Source organism: Camarhynchus parvulus, chromosome 23, assembly GCF_901933205.1.
Source record: "Camarhynchus parvulus chromosome 23, STF_HiC, whole genome shotgun sequence".
NCBI classification, from domain to species: Eukaryota; Metazoa; Chordata; class Aves; order Passeriformes; family Thraupidae; genus Camarhynchus; species Camarhynchus parvulus.
The window spans coordinates 1,619,692-1,646,803 of record NC_044593.1 but is presented as its reverse complement, the minus strand read 5'-3'; the positions used below and the strand labels follow the sequence as shown (position 1 = coordinate 1,646,803).

Sequence of the window (27,112 nt, the reverse complement as noted above, 5' to 3'; positions counted from 1 at the left end):
CAATTTATTATTTTCAAGGCCAAAACAACGGAGCTGCATTTCAGAAGCACAGCCTGAGCAAAAGAGACGTTTCTCTCCAGGCTGTGCCAATCCAAGTGAGGAAAAGTGTGGCTATTACCTCAGGTAACCCCCAGGTGGGAGGGATGAGGCTGGTGGGGAGGGGAAAATTCAGCTCCTGGCTGGACTTGAGTTCTTTATTTGGAGTGTGTTTGTTTTCAGAGGGGAATAAAAAGTGCCTGTGACAATTTGTGCATTGCCACGCACAAAATTCCTGCACAGGAATGAGCCTGGCTCCAGGGCTGGCTCAGAGGAGTTTTACAGATATCTGGGAAATGTTGTGAAGGGGGTTTGGTGTGGAAAATCAGAAAATCAGGAAAATACCAAAGCAGGTTTGTATTCCCTGGGAAAAGCAGAGCTGAGCTCTTGTTCTCTTGGGGATTAACTTGGTCTGGTCAGTTCACAACTATCCCAGAATCATCAACATTGGAAAACACCTCCAAGAACGTGGAGTTCCCAACTTATCACCAGCCCAGAGCACTGAGTGCCACCTCCAGGACTGCACCACCTCCCTGGGGCAATCTTGAGCTCAGGTGTTGAGATTTGGACTCAGACTGGGGAATCTTGAGCTCAAGTGCTGAGATTTGGATTCAGACTAGGGGAATCTTGAGCTTAAATGCTGAGATTTGGATTCAGACTGGGGGAATTGAGCTCAAGTACTGAGATTTGGGTTTATTTTTGACACTTTCTCTGTGTTTGTCTCAGTGGTGTCATCCAAGAGCCACTGACTGTGGGGGTGAGGAAAGGAAGGTGTTTGGATTTCAAAGAGGTTTGGATTTCAGCTCCTGGGGGCTGGGGGTGGTGCCAGATCTTTTCTGAGAGTCTAATAAGTTTGGATTTTAAAAGCAATGACTCCTCCCTGGTAAACTCTCCCCAGTTTCTCAGTACTAATCCCAGGAGACAATTCTAGGGATATTATTACTACAACACTCACAGGAGAATGTACACCCCAGATTTTATGTTATGAGTAGAAATTTTTAAAAATGGGGAGAGAGGGAGAGGAAGAAGAGACGAAATTTCAATCCCTGACCCTTCAAAGTCGCAGCATCAGGAGTTAACCCTTGCACCGCCCCTGCTGGTGTCTCAACCAATGGTTCTCAGAGAGCGTTTCCCTTCCTGCCAGCAGGGGAGATGGAGAGCGCTGCACCCCGCCTGGATTTGGAGTACAAAACACCCCTCACACCTAACTTAGGTGCTAAATAGAATATCCCTTCATCCACTCCCGTGTCTCTGGCAGCTCTGAGAGTTCCTGGGCTCTGACACCTTCCGGACTGCAGGAGCTGGGTGTTCCTCTGGCTCTGCTCCAGAGGGGTTTCCAGGTGTTTTCTGTCCCTCTTGATGCCTTGTGAAGGTTGACTCAGAACAGAGGCCAGGCTGAGTTAAAGAATAAATTAGGGGTTTATTAAAGGCCCCAGTGGCACTTTGGGCAGCACAAGAGTCCAGCCAGGGCTGCACCTAAGATGCACCAAAATGGTCACAAAATGCACAACTGGTCATGGGTTCTCTCACTTTTATAATTTCTGCGCCATTTGCATATTGGAGTTAATTATCCAGTTACAGCTTTAGCTTATGCAGTCCCATTCTTGTTTTTCTCTCTTCAGTCCATGTTGTTTATGCTCTTAGGTCTGAAATTTGGATCATTTGTCCTTGGTCCCCAGCTGGAGCAGGAATTGTTTTGTCTCCCTGCTCTGTGCACAGAGCTCACCATCCCCTAATATAAATCTCAGAACTACACACTAAAGCAGCAAATCTGAAAAATGCAAATGCTAAAAACTGATGCATCAGACTGGGGATGTTCTGAGAGCCAAAATATTCTGGTAGCTTCCAGCCACGGCTCCCTGTGGTTATTTAGAGTGTTCATGGGTGCAATAATTGCCATTTCTTGTGAGGCACAAGGAGCTGACAGTTGTGTGTGTGGAGCCTGCACTTAGGCAGGCAGCAGGAGCAGCTGCATCGCCACAGGGCTGCTTCCAGAGGATGAATCCAGCATAAGTAATGCAGAGGGGACAGGCAGGGAAAGCTAAAATGGCCTGTTTTCTCTTGCTTTCAAATTAAAAATGCAAGACGTATGTTGTGAGTCACAAAAAATCAGGCAAGGAGCTCTAAACGAGCCAGGCTGACAAGTGAAACTGAGCTCTCTTTTGCTGGGGAAGAACATTGTCTGTGATGCACACAATTTGATTTTCTTATTAGTGCAAACCTTTCTTATTGCAAATAGCTGGAGGCTTGGAACTCAGCCCGACAGGCAGCGTGGGCTGTGCCAGTTTGTCCCAGGTGAAAAAAGCTCCTGCCAGGTTGTCCCAGGTGAAAAAAGCTCCTGGGTGGGCTGGCAGTGCCCTGTGTGGTGTGCCCTGCAATGTCCTGTCTGTGCCATCTGCATGGGAAATGCTGAGTGATCCCAAGGAATTCATGAAGGAAAGAAAAATCAGCAGGTTTAAAGCCAGCCAGGAAATTCCTTCTGGGAAGCTGTAACTAATATATTGCTGCTACAAATCTTCAGCTCTGTCTTGAGTTGCAAATCTCCTGGCATTTGTCTCAGGGTAATGTTTGCTTTGCTATCCCATCTTTTACGTAATCTGTCTGTTCTTCCTTGGATCCTGGCTCTTGCTGCTGTGCTGTCTGAGGGAATTCCAAGCTGGCTACAGGAGAGATTTTGTCTTTTCCCTTATCTGCACGCTGCCTTGCACTTGCAGGAAATAGAATTTTCATATACATAAATACAACTTCCATATGTATCAAATCCATTTCTCATCTATATCTCTTTTATATCTGCATATATCTCATACATATTCTTATATTGGGTGATTGAGTGCTAAAAGTCACACTGACTAGTTGGAAAAAGATCCTTTTATATTCACAATAAACTTCTCACATTGAGCCATCTCCAGTGTGTTGGGAGAGAGCCCCGTGGCTTGACTTGTGCTTCCTCTCATTCTGCTTTCTAGATGCTGTTAAATCCTAATATATTCATTTATTTGCAGCTTCCCCTAAGAATTTAAATGCTGCTGAGGCTGTGCTGGAGCAGATGTAAAAATGAGCTGTGATTTGAGCATCTGCTTGGCAATGGGGGGCTGATAATTGACCACACAAGATTTCTGCCAGCTGACCATTTGTCAGTGTTTGCACTTGGTTGTTGCCCTTTATCCAGCAGTAAATGGAATTATTTCCTTCCTGATGAGATCCTCCTTGGCAATTCTGGGGCTGGATCAGCTACACAAATAATGAGGCTCCTAAAACTCTGTTATTTGCAGCAGAATCACAGAATGGCTTGGGTTGGAAGGGACCTTAGAATGATCCTGTTCCACCCCCTGCCATGAGCAGGGAACTTTCCACTGCTCCAGGCACCTCTGGGAAGCTGAGCTGGCTCCTGTCTGACCTCCATCCATTTTTTTTTCCCAACCAGGACTCCATCAGGAGCTCTCCTTGAGGCTTGGTGTGCTTGCTAGAGGTTTTTGATGCTTTTAGAAATTTTATCAGACTTTCTCACAACCTGGCAGAAACCTGATAAATTATTTCCTTGGATCTCCTTGGAATCAAAGGGAGTAGAGGAGGAAATACCTTATAAAGAGGCACAAACCATCTGGTTTTACTGTAAGAACAAAGATCAATATCTTAAAAAAACCAGACAGTGTGTTTGAGGTGATGAAAAGGGAGAGCAGTGTCAGGGAACAGATGGAGAAACAAATCTGTGAAACACAAATGAACTCTTTGCTAGCAGACTCTGCCTTGAAAGACTCTGGTCTCTTGATTGATGCTGAGCTGGCTGAGGAGAAGGAAAAAACCTTAATCTTGAAGCAGTTTTTACCTGCCCAAATTAATTTTGCTTGGATGGAGAGTGGGCAGGGAAGGTGCAGGGCTGGGGCTGTGCTGACATAAAGGAAGAATTCCATTTAGTGGCTGAGCTCAGGAGGGAGATTTCACTTCAAAGCAAATGAAATCCACCTCCAAACCCTAAATTTCAAGAGATGTGGGATGGAGTAAGAATTGATAAAGTGGATTTCTAAGTTTATGGTGAGGGGAATAAGAAGTTCCCTGCTTTCAGAGTGGCAAATTCCTGGTCCAGGGACTTTTCTAGTGGCAAAGCTGAAATAATCAGAACTCCTGGTTCCTAAATGAGTGCAGCTTGCCTGAAAACCTCACCCCAAAGCTGTAGTTTGGTCTTGACTGATGTGGAAAGAATGACGATATGCTTGAGGAGAAAGAAGTCTTTTTTTTTCAGGGTTTTAAGCACTGTCCCATGGCAGCTGAGTTTCTCCAGCCCCCTTTCCTCTGAGCCCTGGGGTGGATGCTGAGGCACTGGGATAAGTTCCTCCAAATATTTGGTGGGATTAATCTGCCCCTGGGACTTCCCCTGTTGGAGAGGAGCTCAAATCTTTTCCTGGAGTGACTCAGGGTGAGAGTTTGTCCAAGTCCTTGTCTCTCCTCAGGGGTGAAAAGTGCACCCCTGGCAGCAGGAAATGTTCCCTCTGTTTTTATGACCCGTTTCACCTCTGACTCAGAAGGCCAAGGGAGGGAACTGAGCTGTAGGAAGGCTCAAAATCTGTAAAATAAAGTTGTGATTTCTTCTACACTTCCTGCAGACAATGGGAACTGCTGTGTACAGTGAGAGTTTGCCTTGGAGAACCTCCCTTCCTCCCACACAACCCGTGGATTTCTCAAGAAAAACTTCTAAAAATCCTTGCTAGAAGTATCAGGTTTTGGCAAGAAGTTGTTCCTTTGGGAAAGCAGGAGCTGATCCTGCAGTTCATGGAGGAGGCTGGGATTGCTGGGGAGAGGAGCTGTGATTCACATCCCTCCCATGGCTGCAGGGTGGAAAATCTTGGGGTTTGGACTCCGGGAAGGGCAGAATTCCAGGGAATTGGCCTTTCCCTGAGCTCTGATGGAATCCAGGCCAATCTGCTTTGATTGGAGCCCTTCTGGTCACTTGCTGAGCAGTGAAAATATAAAAAATATAAAATTGACAGAGGTGACAACCCAGTGCCAGGCAGCTGGTCCTGCTCCAAACCAGGTGTCTGGACAGTGGTTTTGCAGGAATGACCCCCATGGTTGGATTTTGCTTTGAAAACCAGATGGATTTGCAGTTCAGAAATGTGATTTCCTGAGTTAGGCTCATCCCTGTGTGTAAACAGCATCAAAATAAGGCAGCAAAGTTGGGTTTTTTTCCAAACACAGATGGGGCAAAGCTTTGTAGCACTCTGAGGCCTGCAGATAACCAAATCCCTTGAAGTAGTTTGGGTTTTAATCTTGTTTTTCTGAGGCTGCCTCAAGTTGGTGGGGTTTTGTCTTGCTATTTCAGGAAGTGCAAATGAGAGGATTGAAGGTGGGTGCAGCACTTTGTGAGGAAAATTTCCTTTTTTGTTTGAAGTTGAACCTTCAGCCTTTGTGGTGGGCCAGAGAGAAGGAGCTTTGCAAAGAAGGGGATGAAGCACCAGACAGAATTCCTGAAAGGAACTTTGATGTTCTCACTTCTCAAGGTGCCTTCTGAGGATGTGGTTTCACTTTGAAAAGCTCCTACCAAGAAAATCAGGTACCAGCTGCCAGCACCAAGGAAATGGAGATTTGTTTTCGGTGCTCCTCTTGTGTTTGTTTTAACTTTTTCACTGACTTTTTTTTACAGAAATTCCCCAAATTCCAACCCATCCCAGTGGGTGAGCAAGAACTTGGCCAAACCACAATTTCCAGAGAATTCCTGAACACTTCCAGTGCAACCCCATTGGATTTTGCTGCTGAGGGGCTGTGCTGGTTCTTGTTCTGCATTTAGAGGTGTTAATTGGTCTGGGTTTCAGTGGTTCGAAGTTTCATTTGTAACTCCTTCTGCAAAAGCATTTCATGAGATTTGCACTTGAGTTTATAAATATTTTGCAGCTTTTAGATGTCATTTTCTTCTTTCCTGTGCTACTGAGCAACTCCAAATGAGTTGGAGGTGGATGGGTTGATCTTCCCAATGTTCTTCTCAGGGGTGCCAGCAGGGCCTTGTGACTCCTTTAGGTATTTATAAGTGGAATTTTGGAGAGCAAATTAAGTTTATTCAGGCAGCAAATCATCTCATATTTTTATCATCACAATCTGACTATTTTTGGAGATGCTTTTGGCCCATGTGATCTTAAAGCAATCAAAATTTCAGCTCGGTACTGAAGTTTTTTAACATTGTGGTTCATAGATTTTATTTTGTGGCACCCAGAGTGGGACAGAACTTTGGAAAACAGGCAGAGTTTCTCCCTGCCCTGAATGTGCAGTGACTGAGACAGGGAGAATGGAACTCATTTGTCCAAAGGATCAGCAGTGAAGCTTGGCTGCACAAAATCCCAGAAATCCCAGAATCCAGGCAGGAAGGAACCCATGGGCAGCACTGTTGGGGCTGGGGCATGGCCACTGCCAGGGCTTTGTGATAGGTCAGGTCCTTGGTGCCACCAGAGCCTCTCAGGTGACTTTTACCTCTGTAAATTTTATTTACAGACAGCTTTGCATTGAGGGAGAAGGAGAAATCCCTTGGAAGCACATGGGAGTTGTCAGCATGTGGTGGCCCATGGATTTTAAACCAGTGAACCCTACAAATTAGGTTCTTTGGCAAAGGAATCCTTTACCTGTGGTCTGGGGACAATTTTACCTGATATCCATGAAATACCAGCATAGTTTGGGTTCAGAGGGACACAAAGATCATTCAGATCATCTCAGTCAGGGCAGGGACACATCCCACTCTCCCAGTTTGCTCCAATCCCTGTCCAACCCAGCTTTGGACACTTCCAGGGATGGAAATTCTCAGCAAGCAGCTCCTGACGATGCCAGGGAGATGCTGATGGTGTCTCCATCCCCTTGGGTTTGTGGTTTTTTTGCCATGAAGCAGCTCTGCCCTTTGGGAAGGATTTAGGGCTGCAAATTTCCTTCTTTGACACTGCAAGTGATCCAAATCTGAATGGTGGAGAGAGGAGGGAGGGACTGTGGGTTAAACCTCCATGGAAGGACAGACAGAGTGTTTTGCTGTCTGTTTGCTGTTAGAGAGTAGCCAAGGGCCCTGCTGATGATTTTCGCTCCAGTAGAACCCAGTGATATCAATAAAAACTGGAATAAAACTGGCTTTGTGCGAGCCCTGCGTGAGCTCTGACAAAATGCATCACAATTAAAAATTGAACAGCGTTCATCAATGCATTGCAGCTGGAAAACAATGAGACTGAAATGAAACCACTGTGTGGGGGTTTTTTTGTGCCTTCCTCTCAAAAACTGACCAGATCTATCCTGTAAGGAGGAAGAAATTCCATCCTCAAACGGGAAATAGTGGAACTGATAAAATTCTCCCTTTGGTTTGGGAGGATATTTCGGTGCAGAGCAAGTCTGGATGGTATAAATAGGTTTTATTTAGCAGTTGGTGGCATTAAAGGTGAGGGTTTTGTGAGTTCAAAAGGACAAAGATGCTGCAAAGTGTCAAATGGCATCGTGGGGCTCTGTCATTATTGCCACTCAATGGCTCTGCATCCAGCGTGTCCAAATTCCAAGGAAAATGAAGTTTTTTTCTGGCTGCCAGCTTTGCTGCCTCCATCTGGGAATCTGCAATTCAAGCTGTGCTTTCCCCGGCTCTGTCACTAATAATGAAGATTCTTCATTTGGAACTTACTTAGCCAAAATTGAGGCTGAAGGAGAAACCAGCTCCTTTTTCCTCCAGACGTGTGGGCTGCAGCCCCACCAAGGGGGAACAGCATCATTTCAATGCCTGAGGTCACCAGACAATTCAACAGACACCAGATTTGTGGAGCAAACAGAAAATATTTTAGCATAACAAGCGCCTTGATGGGGCAGCTTTTGAACAAAAGCTGGAAAAGCTGATTGAATTTGGTCAGCTCTGCTTCCAGACGAGGCTGTAATAGCTCATTACACGTCGTTAGGAAGCTTTTTTTGCTGCAAATCTGGGGGAAATTACATTTGGTGGAACATATGGTGTCATCTTCAGCTCTCTCCTCGGGAAGCTCAGGCCTCGCCGAGGTGCCGTGTTTTGCTGGGCAAAATGGATGTGCAGCTGTGACATTGGCTTTGCAGTGATGTCACCTCTCCCATCTTTGGCAAGCGCTGCCACCAGCAGCCTGTTCCTCTCCCTTGGCATCTCCATCACCAGCTGAGATTGTGCTAACACTTTCCTCCGTGTAGGTGTTTCCTCCTCGCTTTTTATTGAAGTGGCAGCGACTCAGAAGTGCCTCGTGTTGCTGTTTTTCCTGGGAGCAGGAGCTGTGCCGGTGCCTGGTGGCCCGGGGGAGGGGGTGACAAGTGGCTGGGGCTGTGTTGTGAGTTGGAAGGACACGCTGTGCAGGATTGTTTGCTCCACACTTCCTCCCGCGGCTCCTCTTTTTGCTAAACTCGTGGGGGAGGAATCTATTGGTTAAATTGTACTTTGTAGGCATAATATTACAGTGCTGGGAAGGAGGGAGGAGAGCGGCGCTTAACTCCAAACACGCCCTGGCTCTGCTGCCAAAGGGGTTTGTTTGCAGCTCCCTGCTCCTATTGTGCCCCAAATCTCTGCTCTGTTGGTTCTTGGAAATCCACGGGACTCATCCCGAGCCAGCTGGGAGAGCTTTGCTTTCAGACCTCGGCAGGGAACCGGCCTCTCTGGGATCCCTGGCACAGCAGCCCACTCCCACTTGCTGCTTTTTAGTGTTTCTTGAAACCTCCCTTTTTGCAGCTCCCGCTTCCAACAATGAGTCAAAATCAGCACTCGGGGCAAAAACACGTGGGGGCAGTGGGTGGTCTGCAGGGTGGGCTGTGCTGTGGCCCAGCATGACTTCCCTCAGTGCGCCTTGGGTTTATTTTTGCTTCTTCTCTTGCCTTTATTGAGTGTAAAACACCTCAGGAGGATCTTTTGGCAGCTGCTGATGGGAGTGAGGTCTCTGTTCTAAAGATGGGTTTAGGGTTGAGCTCACACAGTGGCTGACTCTCATGGGTTACAGTGGAATTTAGTACCCAGACAGCACTTAAAGCTCTGATGTTTATGATCCTCAGAACAGCAGCGTTTTAAGTAACTTTATTCTCCTATAACCTTTTCCTAAAGTGTGGATTTACTCTTCACTTCAGAGGGGCTGGAAAATTTCCTTGAAGGGAATCACTTGGACTGAGTGGTTTGGAGTCTCTGTCTGGGCTGAATTCTGCCAGGCCACATTTGTTTCTCCTCACAAATAACATTTCCTTACTCTCCAAGCCTGAACTTATGGGTTATCAAGTGCAGGTTATCAAAATAACCCTGGCACCTCCTGCCACATGTGAATATTGAACTCTGCCCCTCACTGACACTTTAAATTTAATTCTGCTCTACCAAATGAGTGATCACATCTCTGTCAGGAAAGAAATAACTTAAACCTGTCCCTAGGGAACAACAACTGTGGAAAAAAAAAGGGATATGGTCTGAATTCCCAGGGACAAGTGGCTTTAAAACAGCCACACAACCCCCAAAGCTGCCAAATTACCAGGCTGGATTTCCTCTGGAGCAGCTCTCTGCCCCAGGATTAGGAGAGAGCATCTCCCTTATCATTTTGCACATGCTGTACCATCTGTCCTAAATCTCCCTTTGTAGGGCTGTGCATTCCAAATGCTATTTCTTCCTTGGGAGATAACAGACGTGGCTGAAGAATTTTGTTAGGTAGGGCTGGGGTGCTATTTATGGTGCAAGTTTTTTTTAGTCCTGCAGCCAGAACCCTCCCTGGTTTTCTCCACCCAGACACTGAGAAAATATTTAATTTTGTAGATCTGTTAAAGTTTTAGGTCTGGGAAATACAAAGTTTCAGGGTGTGCGTGCTGCTCAAAACAAGTGAATATAAAATAATGAAATTCAGGCATTACAAGGACACAAGAGATGCCTTTAATCTTTTATTGTACATTATAAAATGTTTATTGCTCTGTCTGTATCAGAGGTGGTGACCTCTCCTTCTTGGTGATGGAAGAGTATGTTCAGGCAAAGGATCCTGGAGCCACCTTTGGGGTTGGCCTGCCTGGAAGCAGGAACATCTTCAGGAGAACTTCCCAGTGCCTTTTCCCCAACCCAGCTCTTTGGGAAAAGCTGGTGACAGGGGAAGAGGAGAGATGGCAGCTCCTCACTGCCAGGCTCTTCCTGCTCAGGAACTCCCAACCCAGGCTCCTCCAAAGCTTCCTCAGGCCAACCTCTGTTGGCATTTGATGGAACAATTCGGATCCTACCTCATCCCCTAAGTGCGTGTGGAGTGGTCTTGTGGAGGAGTTAAATAAACACAGATACCCCATGGCACACTACAAAGAATAAATCTTTTTCATGTCATGGTCCTGCATCTCCCAGCTTTCCAGAGCACCAGCAATCCCCAGGGATCCTGTCAGCTTACAAACATCCAGCACTGGCTAAGAGAGAGGAGAAGCTCAGCCCTTTCCCCTCCATCCTCATCCCTTTTTGGGAAGGGCTGTCTCCAGCAGGCTCCTGCCATTCCAACCTCAGGAGAACAGCACAGGTAGGATGTGTAAGGAGAACCAGCCCTTCCCACACACAAACTTTACTAAAAGAAGTATTTTAAGAACTTAAGCCCTCAAAAAAAGGCCCCTCAGGCCAGAGCCTTCCACAATAAACAGCTCCTGCCCCTGGAGACCTTGCATAGCAACCGGTATCATCAGGTATTTTGTCTTTTTCTGTATTTTCTTTTTTTTTTTTTTTTGCTGACTGGCTACATTTTTATGGACCTTTTATCCCATTGGTGGTGGACTCAGGCCCAGCTGAAAATACCACGAAGAAAATGGTTGAAATTATCCTGGAAGCTAAAGAACAGCTTCTGGTGTCCCCTCATGTTGGTCTGTGCCTCAGCGTTCCCCGATTTTTCTGAGGTGAAGAGCACCAGTGTGAGAGAGGAGAGACAGCAGCGGTGGAGAATGTGCTGCAGCCCAGCTGGAGAACAGCCAGGGAAGTTCTCCTGGTGGAAATGGAAACTGGGGGATGCCTTTTTTGTTTGAAAAACCCACCTGCAGGACGTGGTACACGACACACATCGATGAACGAAGCGAGGCCCGGGCGCGCTGCAGCCAAAATTTGGCTTCTCGGTGGTGTTTGCCATGAGCTTCCCTCCATTCCTGCTCAGAGAGGGATGTGCCTGATGCCTGGGAGTACTGCCAGGGATGGAGTGACAGTGAGAAAGACACAACAGAACCTTGTGCATTCCCAAAAACCAGGAAGACTGTCCCAGAAGATGGAGTATGAGCGTGGGAGATGTTGCTCCAATCTGATTCACAGATCACTCCAGCATCACTGATTCTTCTCCATCTTTTTTGTTTGGATGTCAGGGTTTGGTTTTGTTTTTTTGGTTTTTTTTTGCAGGATTTCCCTTCCTGGCCAGATGTTTTGCAGAAACACGGATGAGGAGGTGGATGCCAGCGAGTGACAATCACGAGGTCTTGTTTTGCAAATCGCTCCGACAATGTTTCACCTCCCCAGTCATCACGGCTCAGAGGCAGAGTGAGAGTGAGGCATGGAGTCCATCTCTCAGGTGTCAGGCTGTCATGCTTCAATGATATTCACTGAGGGCTTGTTTTTTGGAAACTAGGAGAGGAAACAAAGGAAAAAACGGATGTGTAGAAGGGAGAAATCACATCAGAGCTCAGTGCAGTCTGCAGGTTGTGTTTTGTGAAAATTCTCCTTCCCACACCTTCATGGTGATGAAAAAGGGTCAGAGTTGAGGTTTTAGGCTTGTCACTGCTTCTGAACCATCATAAATCAGTGAACTATTTAAAATATGGAATAAATGTGGTGGGTATGTGAACAGAAACACGAGGAAGTTACATTAATTGAAATAAGTTGGGATAAATTAAAGGCTTGACCTATTTACACTTCGACATCGCGTGCGTTACCATCCTTGCTCCTGCTGATTAACTCTCCAGTTAATTACAGAAGCAGTGTCCTCTTTGCCACGTGCTGCTGTGGGAGGACCCGAGGAACTCATTTTTTATCTCCAGAGATGCTCAGATCATCCAGAAACGTGGCTTGAAATCTGATTTCTGGCGGCCACGCAGGATGCTGGAGGTGGGAGCGAAGCGCTGCCATCCCAATCAGCAGAGCCGTGGGTGTGGAGGGTGTTCCCTTCGGGGGGAGGATTTTGAGCAGAGCTTTTTTTGGGCTGATTTAGCACAAATCGAGCACTCACCTTGCTCCGCAGGAGGCCCCCGCCCTGGTGCTCGGGTGTGCTGTTCTCCGAGGCGCTCTTGGCTTTCTCCTTGCTGTTGTTGGGCTCGTTGTCTTTGATGATATCGTACTGTCTGCAGAACAGGGCGATCACCCCTGCCGGGAGAGAGCATCACCATCACACCCAGCAGCTCAGCAGCCCGCAGAGATCACAGATCCCTCTGGCCAGCCTCGGCAGCATTCCCGGTTCCTCCCAGACCACGGCCAGGCTGCCCTCTGGCTTTTCCCTTCCCTTAATTCCACGCTAAACTAGTTAGACAGGACGACAGAAGATTAATTAGATTCCAGCCTCTCTGTTATGAAGTGTTTTAAGCTCTGCATTTGGACCTCGACCAACACCAACCCTGTGGTTCAGCGAGCACTTGAGCTCCTGGAATTTCTGCCTGGTGAAAATGTGTCCTCTATTCCTTGTCCTCTGCTCCTTGTCGTCTGCTCCCTGTCCTTTATTCCTTGTCCTGTTTCCCGTCCTCTGCTCCCTGTCCTCTATTCCTTGTCCTCTGCTCCCTGTCCTCTGTTCTCTGTCCTGTTTCCTGTCCTCTCCTCCCTGTCCTCTGTTCCTTGTCCTCTTCTCCTTGTCCTCTCCTCCTTGTCCTCTGCTCCATCCTCTCCTCCCTGTCCTCTCCTCCCTGTCCTCTCCTCCCTGTCCTCTATTCCTTGTCCTCTCCTCCTTGTCCTCTGCTCCATCCTCTGCTCCCTGTCCTCCGGAGCTGGAGCTGGCAGAGGAGAGGTTCTGAACCTTCCAGCACCTGCAAATGGGCACCAGCACAAGCTGCGAGTGGAAATTTCCTTCCCCCACAGCCCCAGGCACGTGGAGAGGGAAGCAGGGGCAGCCGCGGCACGGAAGATGACTGCAAATGTCTGTCTGAGAAGCTTTTATGTGATGTTTCCACCAAATAACCTCTCTGCCTGCACATTCCAGACACGTAGGTGAAGTGGATCCAGGCAGATGCTGCTTTTCCCTCCTTGAAAAACATCTTCCTTAATAGCCAAATATATTTAAATCTTCCAGCATCCTGCTCTATAAAACCAGTGTGGCAGTTGCCCCCAGGCTTTACTGATAAACACAGTGGCCCAAATTCATTCTTTGGGAACGTGGGTAAGTGGCTGATTCCAGGAGAAAAGGCGTTAACATCTGCCACAGCCACTCCTTGTGTGATTTCCCTGGGTAAAACTGACACACAAAGAAGGAAAATGCCATGAAAAATTCCAGAAACACGAGAGCTGGGGCTTGGCTCAGTCCAAAGCCCTGGGCACGGACTGGTTCCATTTGGATTTTCCCAAATATTGCCATACTGGACAGGTGAAAAGCTGGAAGGAGGTTTTTGTGTATTGAGACTTTTTAAAGAACCCATTTGATGTAGAGAGATTGTCCCCACACCCCTTTTGCTTTTGAAATGTAAGTAATTTGTCTGGAAGGGAAATTGTGGGATTAGCAAATTCTTTGTTCCCAGCTGATCCGAGTCTCAGATTATTCTACAGCGGGAGATGAATCAGTTGTTCAGTCACCCCATGTAATTATTCATGATTATTTTCCCTGGCAGGGCATTGAAATTGGGATGTGCACAACTAAAACATGGCATAAATTATGAAAACACAATGGCCTAGAGGTTCTGGAATTCTTCTAAATTAGTTTCCATTTTCTTGTGATTGTTTGCTTTAGGAATAATTGCTGTCCAGTTTCTAGTGATGCAAATTGAGGGGGAACAAAATTATTATACATGGGTCTGATTCAGTGTCACCTGGACTCCTGCATCCCTTTCTGTGATGGGGAAATTTCTGTGGAAAATTTAGATATAAATATAAGCTAACCAAATAGAAATATAAATACAAAAGCATAAACACAAATAAATATAAATATAAATATAAATATAAATATAAATATAAATATAAATATAAATATAAATATAAATATAAATATAAATATAAATATAAATATAAATATAAATATAAATATAAATATAAATATAAATATAAATAGTGAGTGTGGAGAGTAAGAATTTAAATCTCTATTTTGCCTGAGCATTGGAGTCTTATAATATCCAGAAAATTACTGGAACCTGTAATATCTGAAGGACTCAAGGCATATTCTGTTGGAATTTGGATCCCTGGAAATGTTCCAGGACAGAACTTGGAGCAACCTGCTCTGGTGGAAGGTTGGGTGGAACAAAATCATCTTTATGTCCCTTCCAACCCAAACCATTCCATGATTCTGTGGCTGAGGGCATCATAATCAAGGCAGTCTGGAAAAAAATGAGATTACAGGATTATCCATAGGGAATTGCTTCCATCAAATCCATTTTCTGCTTCCTGGTGGACCCAACTCGAGCTGCAAAACCCAACTTGATGTGCCCTTACAGCTGAGAACTCTGATTTTTGTGGGAGGAAGGGTTTCTTCCATGGTTCCAGGTGCAGCCAGACATTCCTGAGGATATCCTGTGGATATTGAATTTGACAGGGAGCTGGGACTGACCTGCCCACATGAACAACACCACAACAATGATGAGAACTTCCCCGGCTCGCAGCTGTTGGTTTTTCTTCGCCATCTCCTTCATCGTCACCTCATCTGCACGAGGGCAAAGAGACACTGTGAGACACAAAGCCCGGCTCAGAGCCTGGCTTAGGAGAGCTCCTGACCCCAGGCAGTCCTGACACTCCTTGCATTGGGATTTAGGAAGGAATTCTCCCCTGTGAGAGGGGCTGGAATGGATTTCCCAGAGAAGCTGTGGCTGCTCCATCCCTGGAAGTGTCCAAGGCCAGCTTGGAGCACCTTGGGATAGTGGAAATGTCCCTGCCCATGGCAGGGCGTGGCACAGGATGAGTTTTATGTCCCTTCCAACCCAAACCAGGCTGGGATTCCAGGATTTGTCCTGTGGCACCCTGAGGGGACAGGGCCAGGAAGGAGCAGTGGGACAGGGCAGTGTTTTCTGTCCCCATGGCTGCTCTCTCTGCTGTCCCTGTGCCTGTTAGTGCCATCTGCACCTGTCACAAAGCCTGGCATGCTCCAGCAGCTCCAGCTCAGGAGTGTGGAGAGCCTGGCAGGATATTTTCCAGCAGAGCTCTGGGATTCAGAAAGGAGCAGAGCCTTTTTGCAGGGCGTAATTCGCCTCCTTGGCTTCAAAGCATTAAGGAGATTACAGTTCAGGCCCCCAGGAAAGGAGCAGTGCTCCTCTTAGTGCTTCCAGATAAACAGCAGTTCAGGAATTTACAGCCTCCAAATCAGTTTAATGAAGAGAGTCAAGGACTCACATCCTCAGAAGCACGGCCAAAAGCCCTGGAACAGGCTGGGCCCTCAGCAGGCAGGGGGGACCTGGGTGTCCCCACAGCCCTGCACTGCCAGGCCCTCCTTGGAGCAGGATTCTTGCTGACAGAAAACCCTCAACAGCCTGGTTTGGCTAAAGAGGAACAAGTGAAGGAGTTGCCAGTGAGGAAATGCCTGATTTTCTCCCTGGAGATATTGAAAACCCAGCTGGATGTGACCCTGGACAACCTGCTCTGCTTGACCCTGCCTGGGTGAGGTCCCTTCCAAGCTCAGCCCTCTGTGATTTGGCAGAAATAGTGAAAATTTAAGAAAAGTGGGAGCCTCTGGGTATTTTTATTTTTTTCCCTGAAAACCAAGCCCAGGAGGTGCTGTGAACCCACAAGTGCCCTGTGAGCATAGTGGGATTCCACAGGAGTTCACAGGCTGGCCAGGAATTCCCCCTGGCATTCTCCACTTGTAGGGAGCAGGACACAGAGCTGCAAACCTCCTCCTCCTCCTCACTTTGTTAAATCTCATCTGAGATGGGAGAAGGAGCAGCCACCTCCAGCAGCACCTCCCTGGCTCCTTGTGCCCCCTCAGCACATCCTGAGAGGACACTCAGCCCCCCGAGTGTTTATCTCACAGAGTTTATCTCTTTATCACCTATTTATTCTCCCAGCTCCTCTCAGCACACAGGATCCTGGTTCCTTTCTGCAGAGCCCTGCGTCCCAGGGGCCACGTAGGAACTCACCCACACTTGCCTTTATTTTTAGAGGCTAGTTTCTCAGCTTCCCTGGGGGTCTTGAAGAGGACTGGCTCACTGGCAGGGCTCTGGCCTTGGATGCTGATGGCCTGGACATGCACAATGTACTCAGTGTCCTCCTCTAGGTCCCAGAGGGCACAGGAGCGGGTGGTGGTGTTCACCTCCTGGATGAAGCGCAGCATCCGCACGTCCTTCTTCTGGAAGCCGAGAGAGGAGAGCACAGAGTGGTGGAGAGGCTCCTCCACGTGCATTTGTTGTCACCTAAGGCCACTGATTCCTGCCCTGCCCGCCACGTGGATGTGGAGGAACCATCAGGATCCTTCCCCTCTCTGCAGGGGATGGGGGAGCCAAATCCCCTCCAGGACCACAAGGGACAGGAGCACAAGGAATGGGCTTAAACTCCAGCAAGAGGATTTAGGAACCAAGGGCACCTGGGGGGAGATGGACAAGGCTGAAGTGGGTAATTCTAGGCACGGTACCTGTTGGGAAATTGCAAATCCAATGACAACTTCGTCTTCCAGGACATCCCAAGTGACCACGGCCGAGTTGGCTTTCAGATGTTTGACTGTGACATTTACTGGAGCCGAAGGGCTGTCTGCAAGGAGGGAGAGCAGAGCCTTTACAGGGACAGGACACACAGCAAGGGCAAGGAAAGGAGTGGGAAAGGACCTTCCTCAGGATCTGTTTTGGATTTGTGACCTGGAAATTGCAAGCACTCCAGGTCTCAATTGCCAGGGTGGAGCTGGGAGATGTCAGCTGGGAATAAGAGTTACATTCAACACGGGTTCCAACTGATAGAGGGGAAATTTAAGTTAAATGTAGGGAAGAAATCCTTCCCTGAGAGGGTGGTGGAGGTTACCCAGAGAAGCTGTGGCTGTCCCTGGATCCCTGGAAGTGTCCAAGGCCAGGTTGGAGCAACCTGGGGCAGCACCCATGGCAGGGGTGGGACTGGCTGATCCTCTGTCCCTTCCAACCCAAACCATTCCATGACTCCATGTGTGAAATACCCGACCCTTGGGAAGAATTTCCTCACCACCACAGCCAAGCCCTGAGCAGCTCATTCACGCCATCCTCCCCAGCCACATTTTTCCCTGTCACAGCCTGACAGTGACAGCTGGGAGGAAATTCCAGCTCTGCCATGGACGTGTGCACTCTGAATGCTTTGAGAGCGTTCTGGAGGTTTGAAAAACGGGAGTGGAATAACTGTGCGAGTTTCTTTTGTTTTTCCCTGGCAGAAAATGTTCCTTACAATGTTTTGTGGGTGATGTCAGAGCACATCCAGCGAGCATCCACTTGGAGCTGCCAGGACCTGGTGGATATTGTAATGTGGAAAGGGCAGGCCAGGAGAGCACGAGCCTGAGGCTCTGTGTTTATTCCCAGTTCCAGAGCACAGCTGAATTTCCAGCAGGATCCTCCCAGCCTTGCCAAGGAGAGCTGGGCTCTGCACAACCTCCCCAGGAGCCTCTTCCCAGTGGAGCTGCCCAGTCCAAAGCCCTTCCTGGCACCTCAAGGGAAGGTTTTGCCTCCTAGGCTTGGCACAGCTTTTCCAGCTGAACTCTGTTCCTGCTCCTCTGGTGAAATTTAATTCACAATCTTCAGCTTTGCTCTCAACCCAAAGCAGTGAACGCTCTGAGTAGCCCCAGGAGGTCAGTAGGGTGAGGAAGAATCGTTTTATTCCAACTTTTATGAGAAATTAATGCTTTTATTTCATTACAACCACCCCTTTGTGGCTGGCACAGGTCACCAGTACAAGAGGGGTGCACTTGTGCCCATCTCCAGTGACACTTGTTGGATTTATGGCCATTCCCAGCCGCCTGGGTGGAGCTGAAAATATTCAAGCTGTAGTGTCAGTGTCTGACATCGCTCCTGGTGAATGTTCCCCTTGGGAACAGAGGAGCACAGAATTCCCCAGCTGAAGGTCACTTGGCACAGCGATCCCTCGTTCCTTTCACAGCCAGCAAGGTAGAGCCTTAGGAATAAAATGTCTGGAGAAGCCATTCGAGCCAGACTGATTCTGAGTAAGGAAAAAAGGCACGGAATGGCTGAATTCACACAAATTTAGGACTGATTCTCAGTAAGAAAAAAAGTCATTGAATGGCTGAATTCACACAAATTTAGGACTGATTCTGGGTAAGAAAAAAGTCACTGAATGGCTGAATTCACACAAATTTAGGGCTGATTCCGAGTAAGAAAAGAAGGCACTGAATGGCTGAATTCACACAAATTTAGGACTGATTCTGGGTAAGAAAAAAAGTCACCGAATGGCTGAATTCACACAAATTTAGGACTGATTCTGGGTAAGAAAAAAGTCACTGAATGGCTGAATTCACACAAATTTAGGACTGATTCTCAGTAAGAAAGAAAGTCACCGAATGGCTGAATTCACACAAATTTAGGGCTGATTCCGAGTAAGAAAAGAAGGCACTGAATGGCTGAATTCACACAAATTTAGGACTGATTCTTGGTAAATGTCCTGGCTTGACTATATGATGCTTTTATCCCAAATTGTCTCATTCTGTTTGTGCTGAATAATAAGTTTTGCACCTTTCAGATGTGTTCCAGAGAGTGAAGGGGGGGAGAAAAAGAGTCACTGAATGGCTGAATTCACACAAATTTAGGACTGATTCTCAGTAAGGAAAAAAGTCACTGAATGGCTGAATTCACACAAATTTAGGACTGATTCTCGGTAAAAAAAGTCACCGAATGGCTGAATTCACACAAATTTAGGACTGATTCTCAGTAAGAAAGAAAGTCACTGGATGGCTGAATTCACACAAATTTAGGACTGATTCTCAGTAAGAAAAAAGTCACTGAATGGCTGAATTCAAACAAATTTGGGATTTTAGGAGGAGCAGCAAGTCTGTGATTCCACAGAGGGATGTCATTCCTTTCTGGACTAACGATGGAGTCGGTGTTGACCCAAAGCATTCTCATCTTTGCCCTCGTGGAATGAAGCAGAATTCCCCAGCCATCCTCTTGGAGGATGGGATCCCTCACCATCCTCACCCTCCCTGCAGCAGCAGTGCCAATGACTGAGGAAGGAGACAAATCATCCTCCCCATCCTGGAATAAAAGTCCCTTCCAAAGCCGGCTGTGACACGAGGAAGGGACGTGGGTCTGCAGCTCTTCACCTTCCCCCGTGACTGAAGCAACAAAAGTCGAGTCTAATTTTAGGAAGGGGCGGTCAGCAGACAGGAATGTGCACGGGGAAGGTCTGTGAGTCATGCCTGATGAATTTGCTGGAACATACGGAGGACATGACGGAGTTGAGGGATGGGAGACAAAACATTCTCCAGCTGCAGCCAAGCACTCGGCCCTTCCCCGGCTGCAGAGCTCAATCCCGCCCTGGTTGTCTTCTCTGAGTATTTTTAGGAGCTAAATTTTGATTTTTTTTTTTTAGGAGCTACCACTGATTTAGCCAGCTTCAGTTGGAGGAGGGCTTTGAAAAGAGATGAATTAACCCCACAGGAACAGAGAGCAGAGATCACGGGGAAAAAAGCCAGGAAAAGGGAACAGCACTCGGAGTGTTCAGGCCCCCTTTGAAATTTGTGACCTTGAGGGAGGCACAGCATAAAAAGTGTCCGAGTTTCCTGATGGCATAAGATGTGGGGGAGTTGGGAGGACCTTGAAGAGCTGGAGGAGAGCAAAAAACTCTCCTGGGAAGTGGTGGGAGAGGGTGGAGAGCTGTGAGGCAGGAGGGGAGCGCTCGGCAAAGCTGAAAACCAGAGCTTGAAGCTTCCAAAACTGGAATCTGGATGGAGGTGAGGGAGAAATCCCCTGGAGTGGGTGGTCAGGAACATTCTAGAACCTTTCTTTGTAGGAATACCTGAGCGAGGGATGGGGTAGTGAAGTCAGCAGCTCTAAAATCCAGGAATCCAGGACAGCAGATCCCAATGTGCCTTCCCTTGCACTGCTACACCCAAATCAGTGGTGTCAAACCAGCATAAAAACGCTAAAAAGAGAATTAAACTGTGCTTGACAGAAATACAAACCCAGGGAAATGAATTTCCTGCTCCCAGAGCTGCGGGGATAATTTGGAACCAAAATTTTCATCCGTGAGGTTGCTTTTCTCCCTGTTCCCAAGAGATGAAACGATGAGATCACGACTTCCTAAGACCTAAAACACTGTTCCAAGATATTCCACAGGACTTTTGGCTCCCTGGCCCTGTTGCAGCTCTTTGTCAGTGCCAGCCTGGCTGAGATCAGGTGGACAAGGTGTAATTCCTGTAATTTCCCAGCTGGCTGCAGGGGGTCAGCAGCTTGAGCAGGGCCTCGAGGTGCCAAATCCAAATTTTTGTTTCCTTCTAGAGCCATGTGCAACTCCTGGAAACTTTGCTTCTGTGCTTGTGGCAGCCAGGAAAGCTGCTGGTGTTCTGGGAGTGGGCACAGAGGGTGGGAATGCTGCAGGGATAGCAGGGAATGGGTTGTGGATCAAGGTTTTTATTTTTGTGCCTGTTTATTCCAGAGCTGCTGAGGGCAGCACATTCCTTGTCTGCTCCATTAGGGAATGGTGCAAGATTCCTGGTTTAGCACTTTAACTTCATTCCAGTGCAGGATGCTGGAGCAAATCCCACCCTCCAAACTGGCAGAGGATATTTACCCAAATTTAGATGGAAAAAAATACTCTCATTTTCATGTCAGCAGAAAATCGCCCCACCCCTCATTAAGGGAAACCCTGATGACTTCAGCTGAAATCTGGACTTTTAAACGTGAATAGCAGCTTCAAAACAGAGGATTTCTAAAATCCCATCTGGTTTCCTTCCCACAGAGTCAGGAATCTCCCATGCCCCAGGCCCGTGTGTCCCAGCCCTTCCCGATTCTGCCGCACCTGGGGCCCCTTTGGCAGGAGCAGGTCGGAGCCTCCGCTGTGCACCAAGAAATCCTGAGCCCTGGAGATGATCCTTCATCCCTTCCCCGTGCTCAGAACCCCTCCCAGCCTTCCATTAAATGTTTTCCTCGTTATTGTTGGACTTTAATTGGAGAGAGAGGAACCCCACACACGCTTTACAGCTCCTTGTGGGCACAAGTGGCACGAGGAAGAGGAGCCCTCCTGCTTCCCTGTGAGTTGGATTCCCCGTGGGAGCTCTGGCATGGATGGGAGGGGTGGGAAAAAGAGCAGGGAAAAGTTTTGTTCCATCCCACTGCTGCTGTCACCTGGGAATGGGGAGGATGCTGAATTTTGGGGTGTCCAAACCTTGGGGTGTCTGGTAGGATCAGGGAGGTACCCAGGCCACAGCAGCAAAGGAGGAACCTGTGGGAATGTCACACCCTTGGGGTCACCTCAGGCCAGCCGAGTCCAGAATTCCACAGGTCTGGAATTAAAGTGTATTTCTGGATTTATCTCTTCACCCAAGGGGTCCCCAAACCCCCCTGAATTCGCCTCTCCCGTGGAGGTGCTTGGAATTGCATCCTTCCCGAGGCTGTGCTGTATTCCCAGCATTTTCCACTTCACTCAGCTCCTCTCCCAAGCAGCTCCTTCCCTGCTGGGAAGGGCTTGAGCTGCCTCAGAGCCCCAGGGCCATGGTCTGGTGAGCTGAGGCTCTGGAGCTGCTCATTCCCTGCTTTCCAGCTGCCCCTTCCTGCAGCAAGCAGTGAATCCCAGCCTCAATTCCCAGCATCTCTTGATTTCTGCACCACAACCTTCCCTGGAGGTGCAGGAGATGAAAGGACATGACCTGAAAGGAGCATCCCTACAATCCATGTGATGTTTTCTGCCCTTTCCCCAAGTGTGGATTCACACAGAGCTGCTTTTGCTGCTTTCTCGGTGCTCTCCCAGCATGGATCCCATCCGTGGCTGTAATTGCTTGTGGGTTTTATGGGGTGTGTAGGAAGGGCTTGGCACACTGCTCAGCATTCCCAAGGGTTTTAATGAAGGGAGCCCCAGGGGAATGTGTGGGAGCAGGGATCATTCCTGCTCCCAGCCCCACGGGAAGCAGAGCTGTTTGCTAAGATCCAGAGATTTCAAAGAGCAGAGAGGCCAACTGGTGGTTCTTGAGCTGGGAAAGAGGCAATTATTCCCTGCTGACCATTCAGTTCCCTATAAAAATGGGATATTAATAGGCCCCCAGCCCCCTCCTGCCCACCCCTTGGCTCTGTGGCTGATTCCCCAGGGAGCAGCTGCCCAAACGTGCTGGAAATGCTGCCAGGAATGTGGAGCCTTTTCAGGGAGCACAGAAACTGTGGCCAGCCAGCCACTGGGAATTCCTTAGGGCTGAAGGAAGGAATATTTCTACCCTGGAGAGTCCCAGAGACAGGCAGGATTCTCTCAGGTCTCCCCAGTGCCACAATTTGGGTTTAAATGCTGCCAGCTCAGAGCAGAGTCATTCCCATGATGGCATTTTTATCCAGGATCTAAATATCCACCGAGAACTGGCTACCACAGGCTTTTCTAGCTCCTCTTATCCCACATCCCTGTAATATCTGAGCAGTCAGAGGGGGTGAGGAAGGCTGGGAATTTCCTGGACAGTGCTGGATGCTGACACCAGACCTCTCCCAGGATTTTGCTGCCTGCTCCCGGCCCAGCTCTGCTCCTGTATCCCACTTTTTTTACTGCACACATAAAGGTTTGCAGCTTCATTGCTCAACACCTTCCTGCTTTTAACTGAGTTATACTCGATCCAGGCCCTAATTCAGCCTTTGGGCACTTCATAAAACCAGCAAGAGTTTGTTTAGCAATGAACATCCAAAGGGTGAGGACGGATCCAGGAGCAGCACGTGCGTGGCACTGCCACGGAGTGCGTGGCTGATAACTGCAACACATCTCTGGGAGGAATCTCCCTTTCCCACAAGATTCCCAGCAGGAAACAGCATTTGGAAGAGGATGGCTCAACCTTGGCTGCCTCTCCCAGCACCATCCCTGCTGAGAGCCTGACACCGGGGTGAGAAACCTCCCCATCCCAATTAAATCCCTCCCACGCCGAGCAGGAATCAATAAAGCTCTTACGCCATCCCCAGCCAGGCAGGAATCTCCCCGGCCTCTGGAATGGAGGGAGAGGGCTGCAATGGGCTGGTTTGTTGTTTCCAAACTGCTGGGAGACCTTTTGCTGCTCTCCTGAGCCTGCTGAGCTTGTTGCTCGCCCTGATCCACGGGTGATCCCAGCTGCCCAGGGAGCACATCCAGCTCGGACAGCACCTGGAGTCAGATTGGTGCCTTTGCTTTGCTCTCCTTCCCCCCACACGGCTGGGGGGCTGCCCAGGGAGGGGGTGAGGCTGGTTTGAAGTGGCTCAGGGGGTGAGGACACGCTTCAGAATCCAGGCAGGGGGGTTTGGGTGAGGTGGGGGAGCTGTGAAGGGGCTCCTCAAACTGGGGCTTGTCCCGAGGGCTGGCCCAGAGCTGTGCTGGCAGGGGAGGTTTTACCTGAGCTGTGTCACCTCTGCTCTCCATCTGACAAAAATAAACCTGACCTGAGCTGCTCTATGGGCTGGCACCTCACAGTGAGGCTGTTTGCAAGTCACAGGGGCTGTGGCCTATTTTGGGGTTTTCCATCACCACCCCACTGCTCTTTGAGCCCTCAGCAGTGCCCCGAGCCCAGCCCAGCTCCCCTCTCTTCATTAGCTCAGTCTAATGAGGAGAGGACAAAATTAAATCCTATTCCTGACTTGCCAACCATCCTGAGAGTTTCCTCAGGGACCTTCTGGAGCAGTGGGAGTGCTGGGAGGGCATCACCCACCCAGGTGGGATTTGGGGCTGCCCAGGAGCATTGGTGTGAAGATCATTTCTCAGCCACCTCATCCTCCTGCTCCTGCTTCCCCTCCTCACTCACCTTGGCATCACCTTGGCAAAAAATGGTTCTGCCTGGCCAAAATCTCTGAATTCAGAGCAGGGCCTGTGCTTGGTGCCACTCACCAGCCCTTGCCCTGGCATTGCCAGGGGGGGGATTTGCACCAGTCCCTCCTGGGAATGGCAGCTTTAATCTCTCGTGACAGGAATTATTTTAAACCCGCTCACACAAGCTCTGGGTCCAAGGGGGACAGACCCTGGAGCCTCCATCCCTGCCTGGGAACGATTTCCTCCCCATGGGCTTTTCCAATGACTCTGGGCTCGTGTGCCTTGGTGGCCTTGTGGGGGCTGGGGACACGGAGCTGTCATGGTGGTGACGCTGCCACTACCTCTGTGTGACCTTGGGAAAATCACTCAGTGCCCTCATCCCTCTGCTCCTGCTCTGGAAAACAGGGACAGCACAAACCCTCTGCCTCACCTGGGTGCAGGGAGAGCCCGTCAGGACCCTTGGCAGGGGTGACACAGCAGGAGGAGGAGGAGGCAGTGGGGGTGCATGGCAGCACCCCAAAGTGACACAGCTCACTGTGAGCTCCTGGGGACGTGGCACTAACAGGAGAACGAGGTGGTTTTGGGCAGGGACACAACTCCCTGGTTACTCTGGGGTGCCAAGTGAGGTGATCCAAGGGTGAGGAAGAGCAGGGAATGGCCTCGTTTACAGAAACCCCGAGTTCTGTCACAACTGCAGATGCCTCCACTGTGTTTTCCGTGGTGTTTTCCTCATCCCTCCCTCCCTTTGGGGATGTTTCATTAATCTCCCCGGGTCTGGCAGTTGTGAAACAGCAACTTCAGGAGTCAATGCCTGGCCAAGGACGGGCGGCAGAGCTGAAGGCATCCAGGGCTTGCTGCAGCCCTGTGTGTAACCCCAAATGGAACTCCAGCAACTTCCAGGGATGGCTGGAGAGAAGGAATTTCCACTCCCTGGAGCTCTGCATCCCTAATAATCACCCCCAGCCTCCTGGCATGCAAGATATCCTGGCAATCAGCAGGCTGCAAATCAAAGCAGCTGTTCCACCAACATCTTGCAGCCAGCAAAGCAGCCAGCCCTCAGCTGCTTTGGGCTGGGGAGCTCCCCCAGCGCTGCCCACTTTACACCCACACAGGAGCTGCTGGGGCCAGTGAAGGCAGGAGTGCACTTGGGTCCATCCTGGTAGCTCCAGAATTAGCTCCAGCTCAAGGGACCACTGCCTTCAGCAAAGATCCCCACTCCAGGTGAGCTGCTCAGCTCGGAGGGGCCTGGCTTTTGTGGCTGGGATGTGCAGTGCCCCTGGAGAGGCGGTTCCTCTGGGACCACCAGGGTTCCTCTGGGGCCACCGGGGTTCCTCTGGGGCCACGGTGCTTCCCCAGCGTTCACAGAGCTCCCAGCAGAGCCCACCTGGGCCCTGGACAGCCGGGAAGGGACATTGGCAGAGCAGACCCGGTTTTGCCCCCTCCACTGCGGTTCAGCCCCGTGACACGAACCGGGGCCGCTGCTCAGGTGCCCCAAACCTCCCCCTGCCCCTGCCCGGCGCAGGGCGAGGGGCTCCTCTCCCTCTCCCCGTTTCCACACCTCCCTCCCCGGGGATGCTGCGAGCGCCCGGCTCTGCCCGAGCCCGGTGCCGGGGGCTGCTTGTCCCAAATCGCCGCCTCTCCCGCACCCAATTCCCGGCAAAGTCCCCCCAAACTCCGGCCCCTGTGTGCAGCCCTGCCCGCTCCCGCCGCTCCCCCCGGGGGTCTCTCCTGGCCCCGAAGCCGCTCCCCAGAGCCCCGGAGCCGCTCCCGGGCCCGGCCGCCCGTACCTGCCTCCACCGGGCGCAGACCGGCGTAGCTGAAGCAGAGCAGGAGCGCGGCGCCGGTGCAGCCGAGGAAGGGCTCCATCCCCCGCGGCCGCTCGGGGCCGGGCCGAGCCGCTCCGGGCCGGGCCGGGCCCCGCCGGCGGCGCGTCCTGCGGGCGCGGCGGAGCCGTTCAGCACCGCGGAGAGCGCCGGGGCCGCCGGTACCGCCGATGCCGCCCGGTGCCGCCCGGTGCCTCCCGGTGCGACGCGGCTCCGCTCCGCCCGGCTCGCCTCGGCTTGGCTCGGTTCGGCACGGCACGGCACGGCACGGCTGGGCTCGACCGGGAGGCGGCCCCGCCGAGCCCCGGCTCCGCCCGCTGCAGCGCCGGGGAGCCCCGCTCCGTCCCTCCCCCGGCCCCGGGGGCGGCGGGACGGGGGCGCCTCGGGCCCCCCGCCCAGCGCGGCCCCGCTCCCTGCCTCAGTTTCCCCGGACCGCCCGCTCCGGGGTTCCGGCGATGCTCGGACACCGGGGGTGCCATCCCGGCCGGGAGCAGCCCTGGGGCACAGCGGAGGGGACATGTCACCCCGGGTGTCACACAGCCCTGCGGGGACGTGTCACCCCCGGGTGTACACAGCCCTGTGGGGACGTGTCACCCCCGGGTGTCACACAGCCCTGCGGGGACGTGTCACCCCGGGGTGTCACACAGCCCTGCGGGGCAGCAGGGCTGAATTCCGAGGGAAGAGGATCCGAGGAGCCTCTGCAATTAGCTGTGCCTCCAGGGTAATTAAGCGGCGCCCTCTGATTGATGCTGGCTGGCGATGGGGACAGAATTCAAGTCCCAGCTCAGCCAAATGCTGCGACACTGGAGGGGGACCCTGCTGTGACCCCCCAACAGCAATGGGGTGTCCTGGCCCTGGGAGGGGCTGCACATGGGGTGGGTGACACCGGGCACGGGTGGCACCTTCCAGCACCCAGGGACAGCCCTGACTGGGGCACCCAGCCGTGCTGAAGAGTCCCCAAAAATCCTTCCTGGACAAGTGACAGACACCCAAGGGAGAGCCAAAATCCTCTGCCAGAGCCAGGGGACAGCCGGGACAGCCCTGTCCTGCCAAACCTGTGCCACTCCAGCTCGCTTTGCCCAGCCTGGGTGATGACAATTCCAGCACGGTGTCTGTGCCACAGTCCCTGCTGCATCCAGGGAAATGCCTGTGGTGCCTCCCTTTCATCTCCTGCCTGGCAGCAGATTAAAATTTCATCAATTCAGCGCTGGAGAAGGTGCAGGGGAGGAGCAGGAGCCCAGGGATGGACAGGGGGGGTTCAGCCACTTGCTGGAACTGCCTGAACTGAGATTGGGGG

At 50.4% G+C, this 27,112-nt stretch overlaps 1 protein-coding gene across 1 annotated transcript; it reads right to left on the bottom strand.

The window, feature by feature from the left end:
• Positions 1–9,887: 9,887 nt before the first annotated feature.
• Positions 9,888–26,115, bottom strand: FNDC5 (fibronectin type III domain containing 5). The gene is made up of 6 exons (XM_030964627.1): positions 25,780–26,115; positions 16,704–16,819; positions 16,223–16,421; positions 14,694–14,786; positions 12,186–12,319; positions 9,888–11,584 (listed from the first exon to the last, which is right to left on the bottom strand). Exons 1-6 carry the CDS (start codon positions 25,856–25,858, stop codon positions 11,543–11,545), a joined length of 663 nt encoding a protein of 220 aa, XP_030820487.1. The 5' UTR covers positions 25,859–26,115; the 3' UTR covers positions 9,888–11,542.
• Positions 26,116–27,112: the final 997 nt, after the last annotated feature.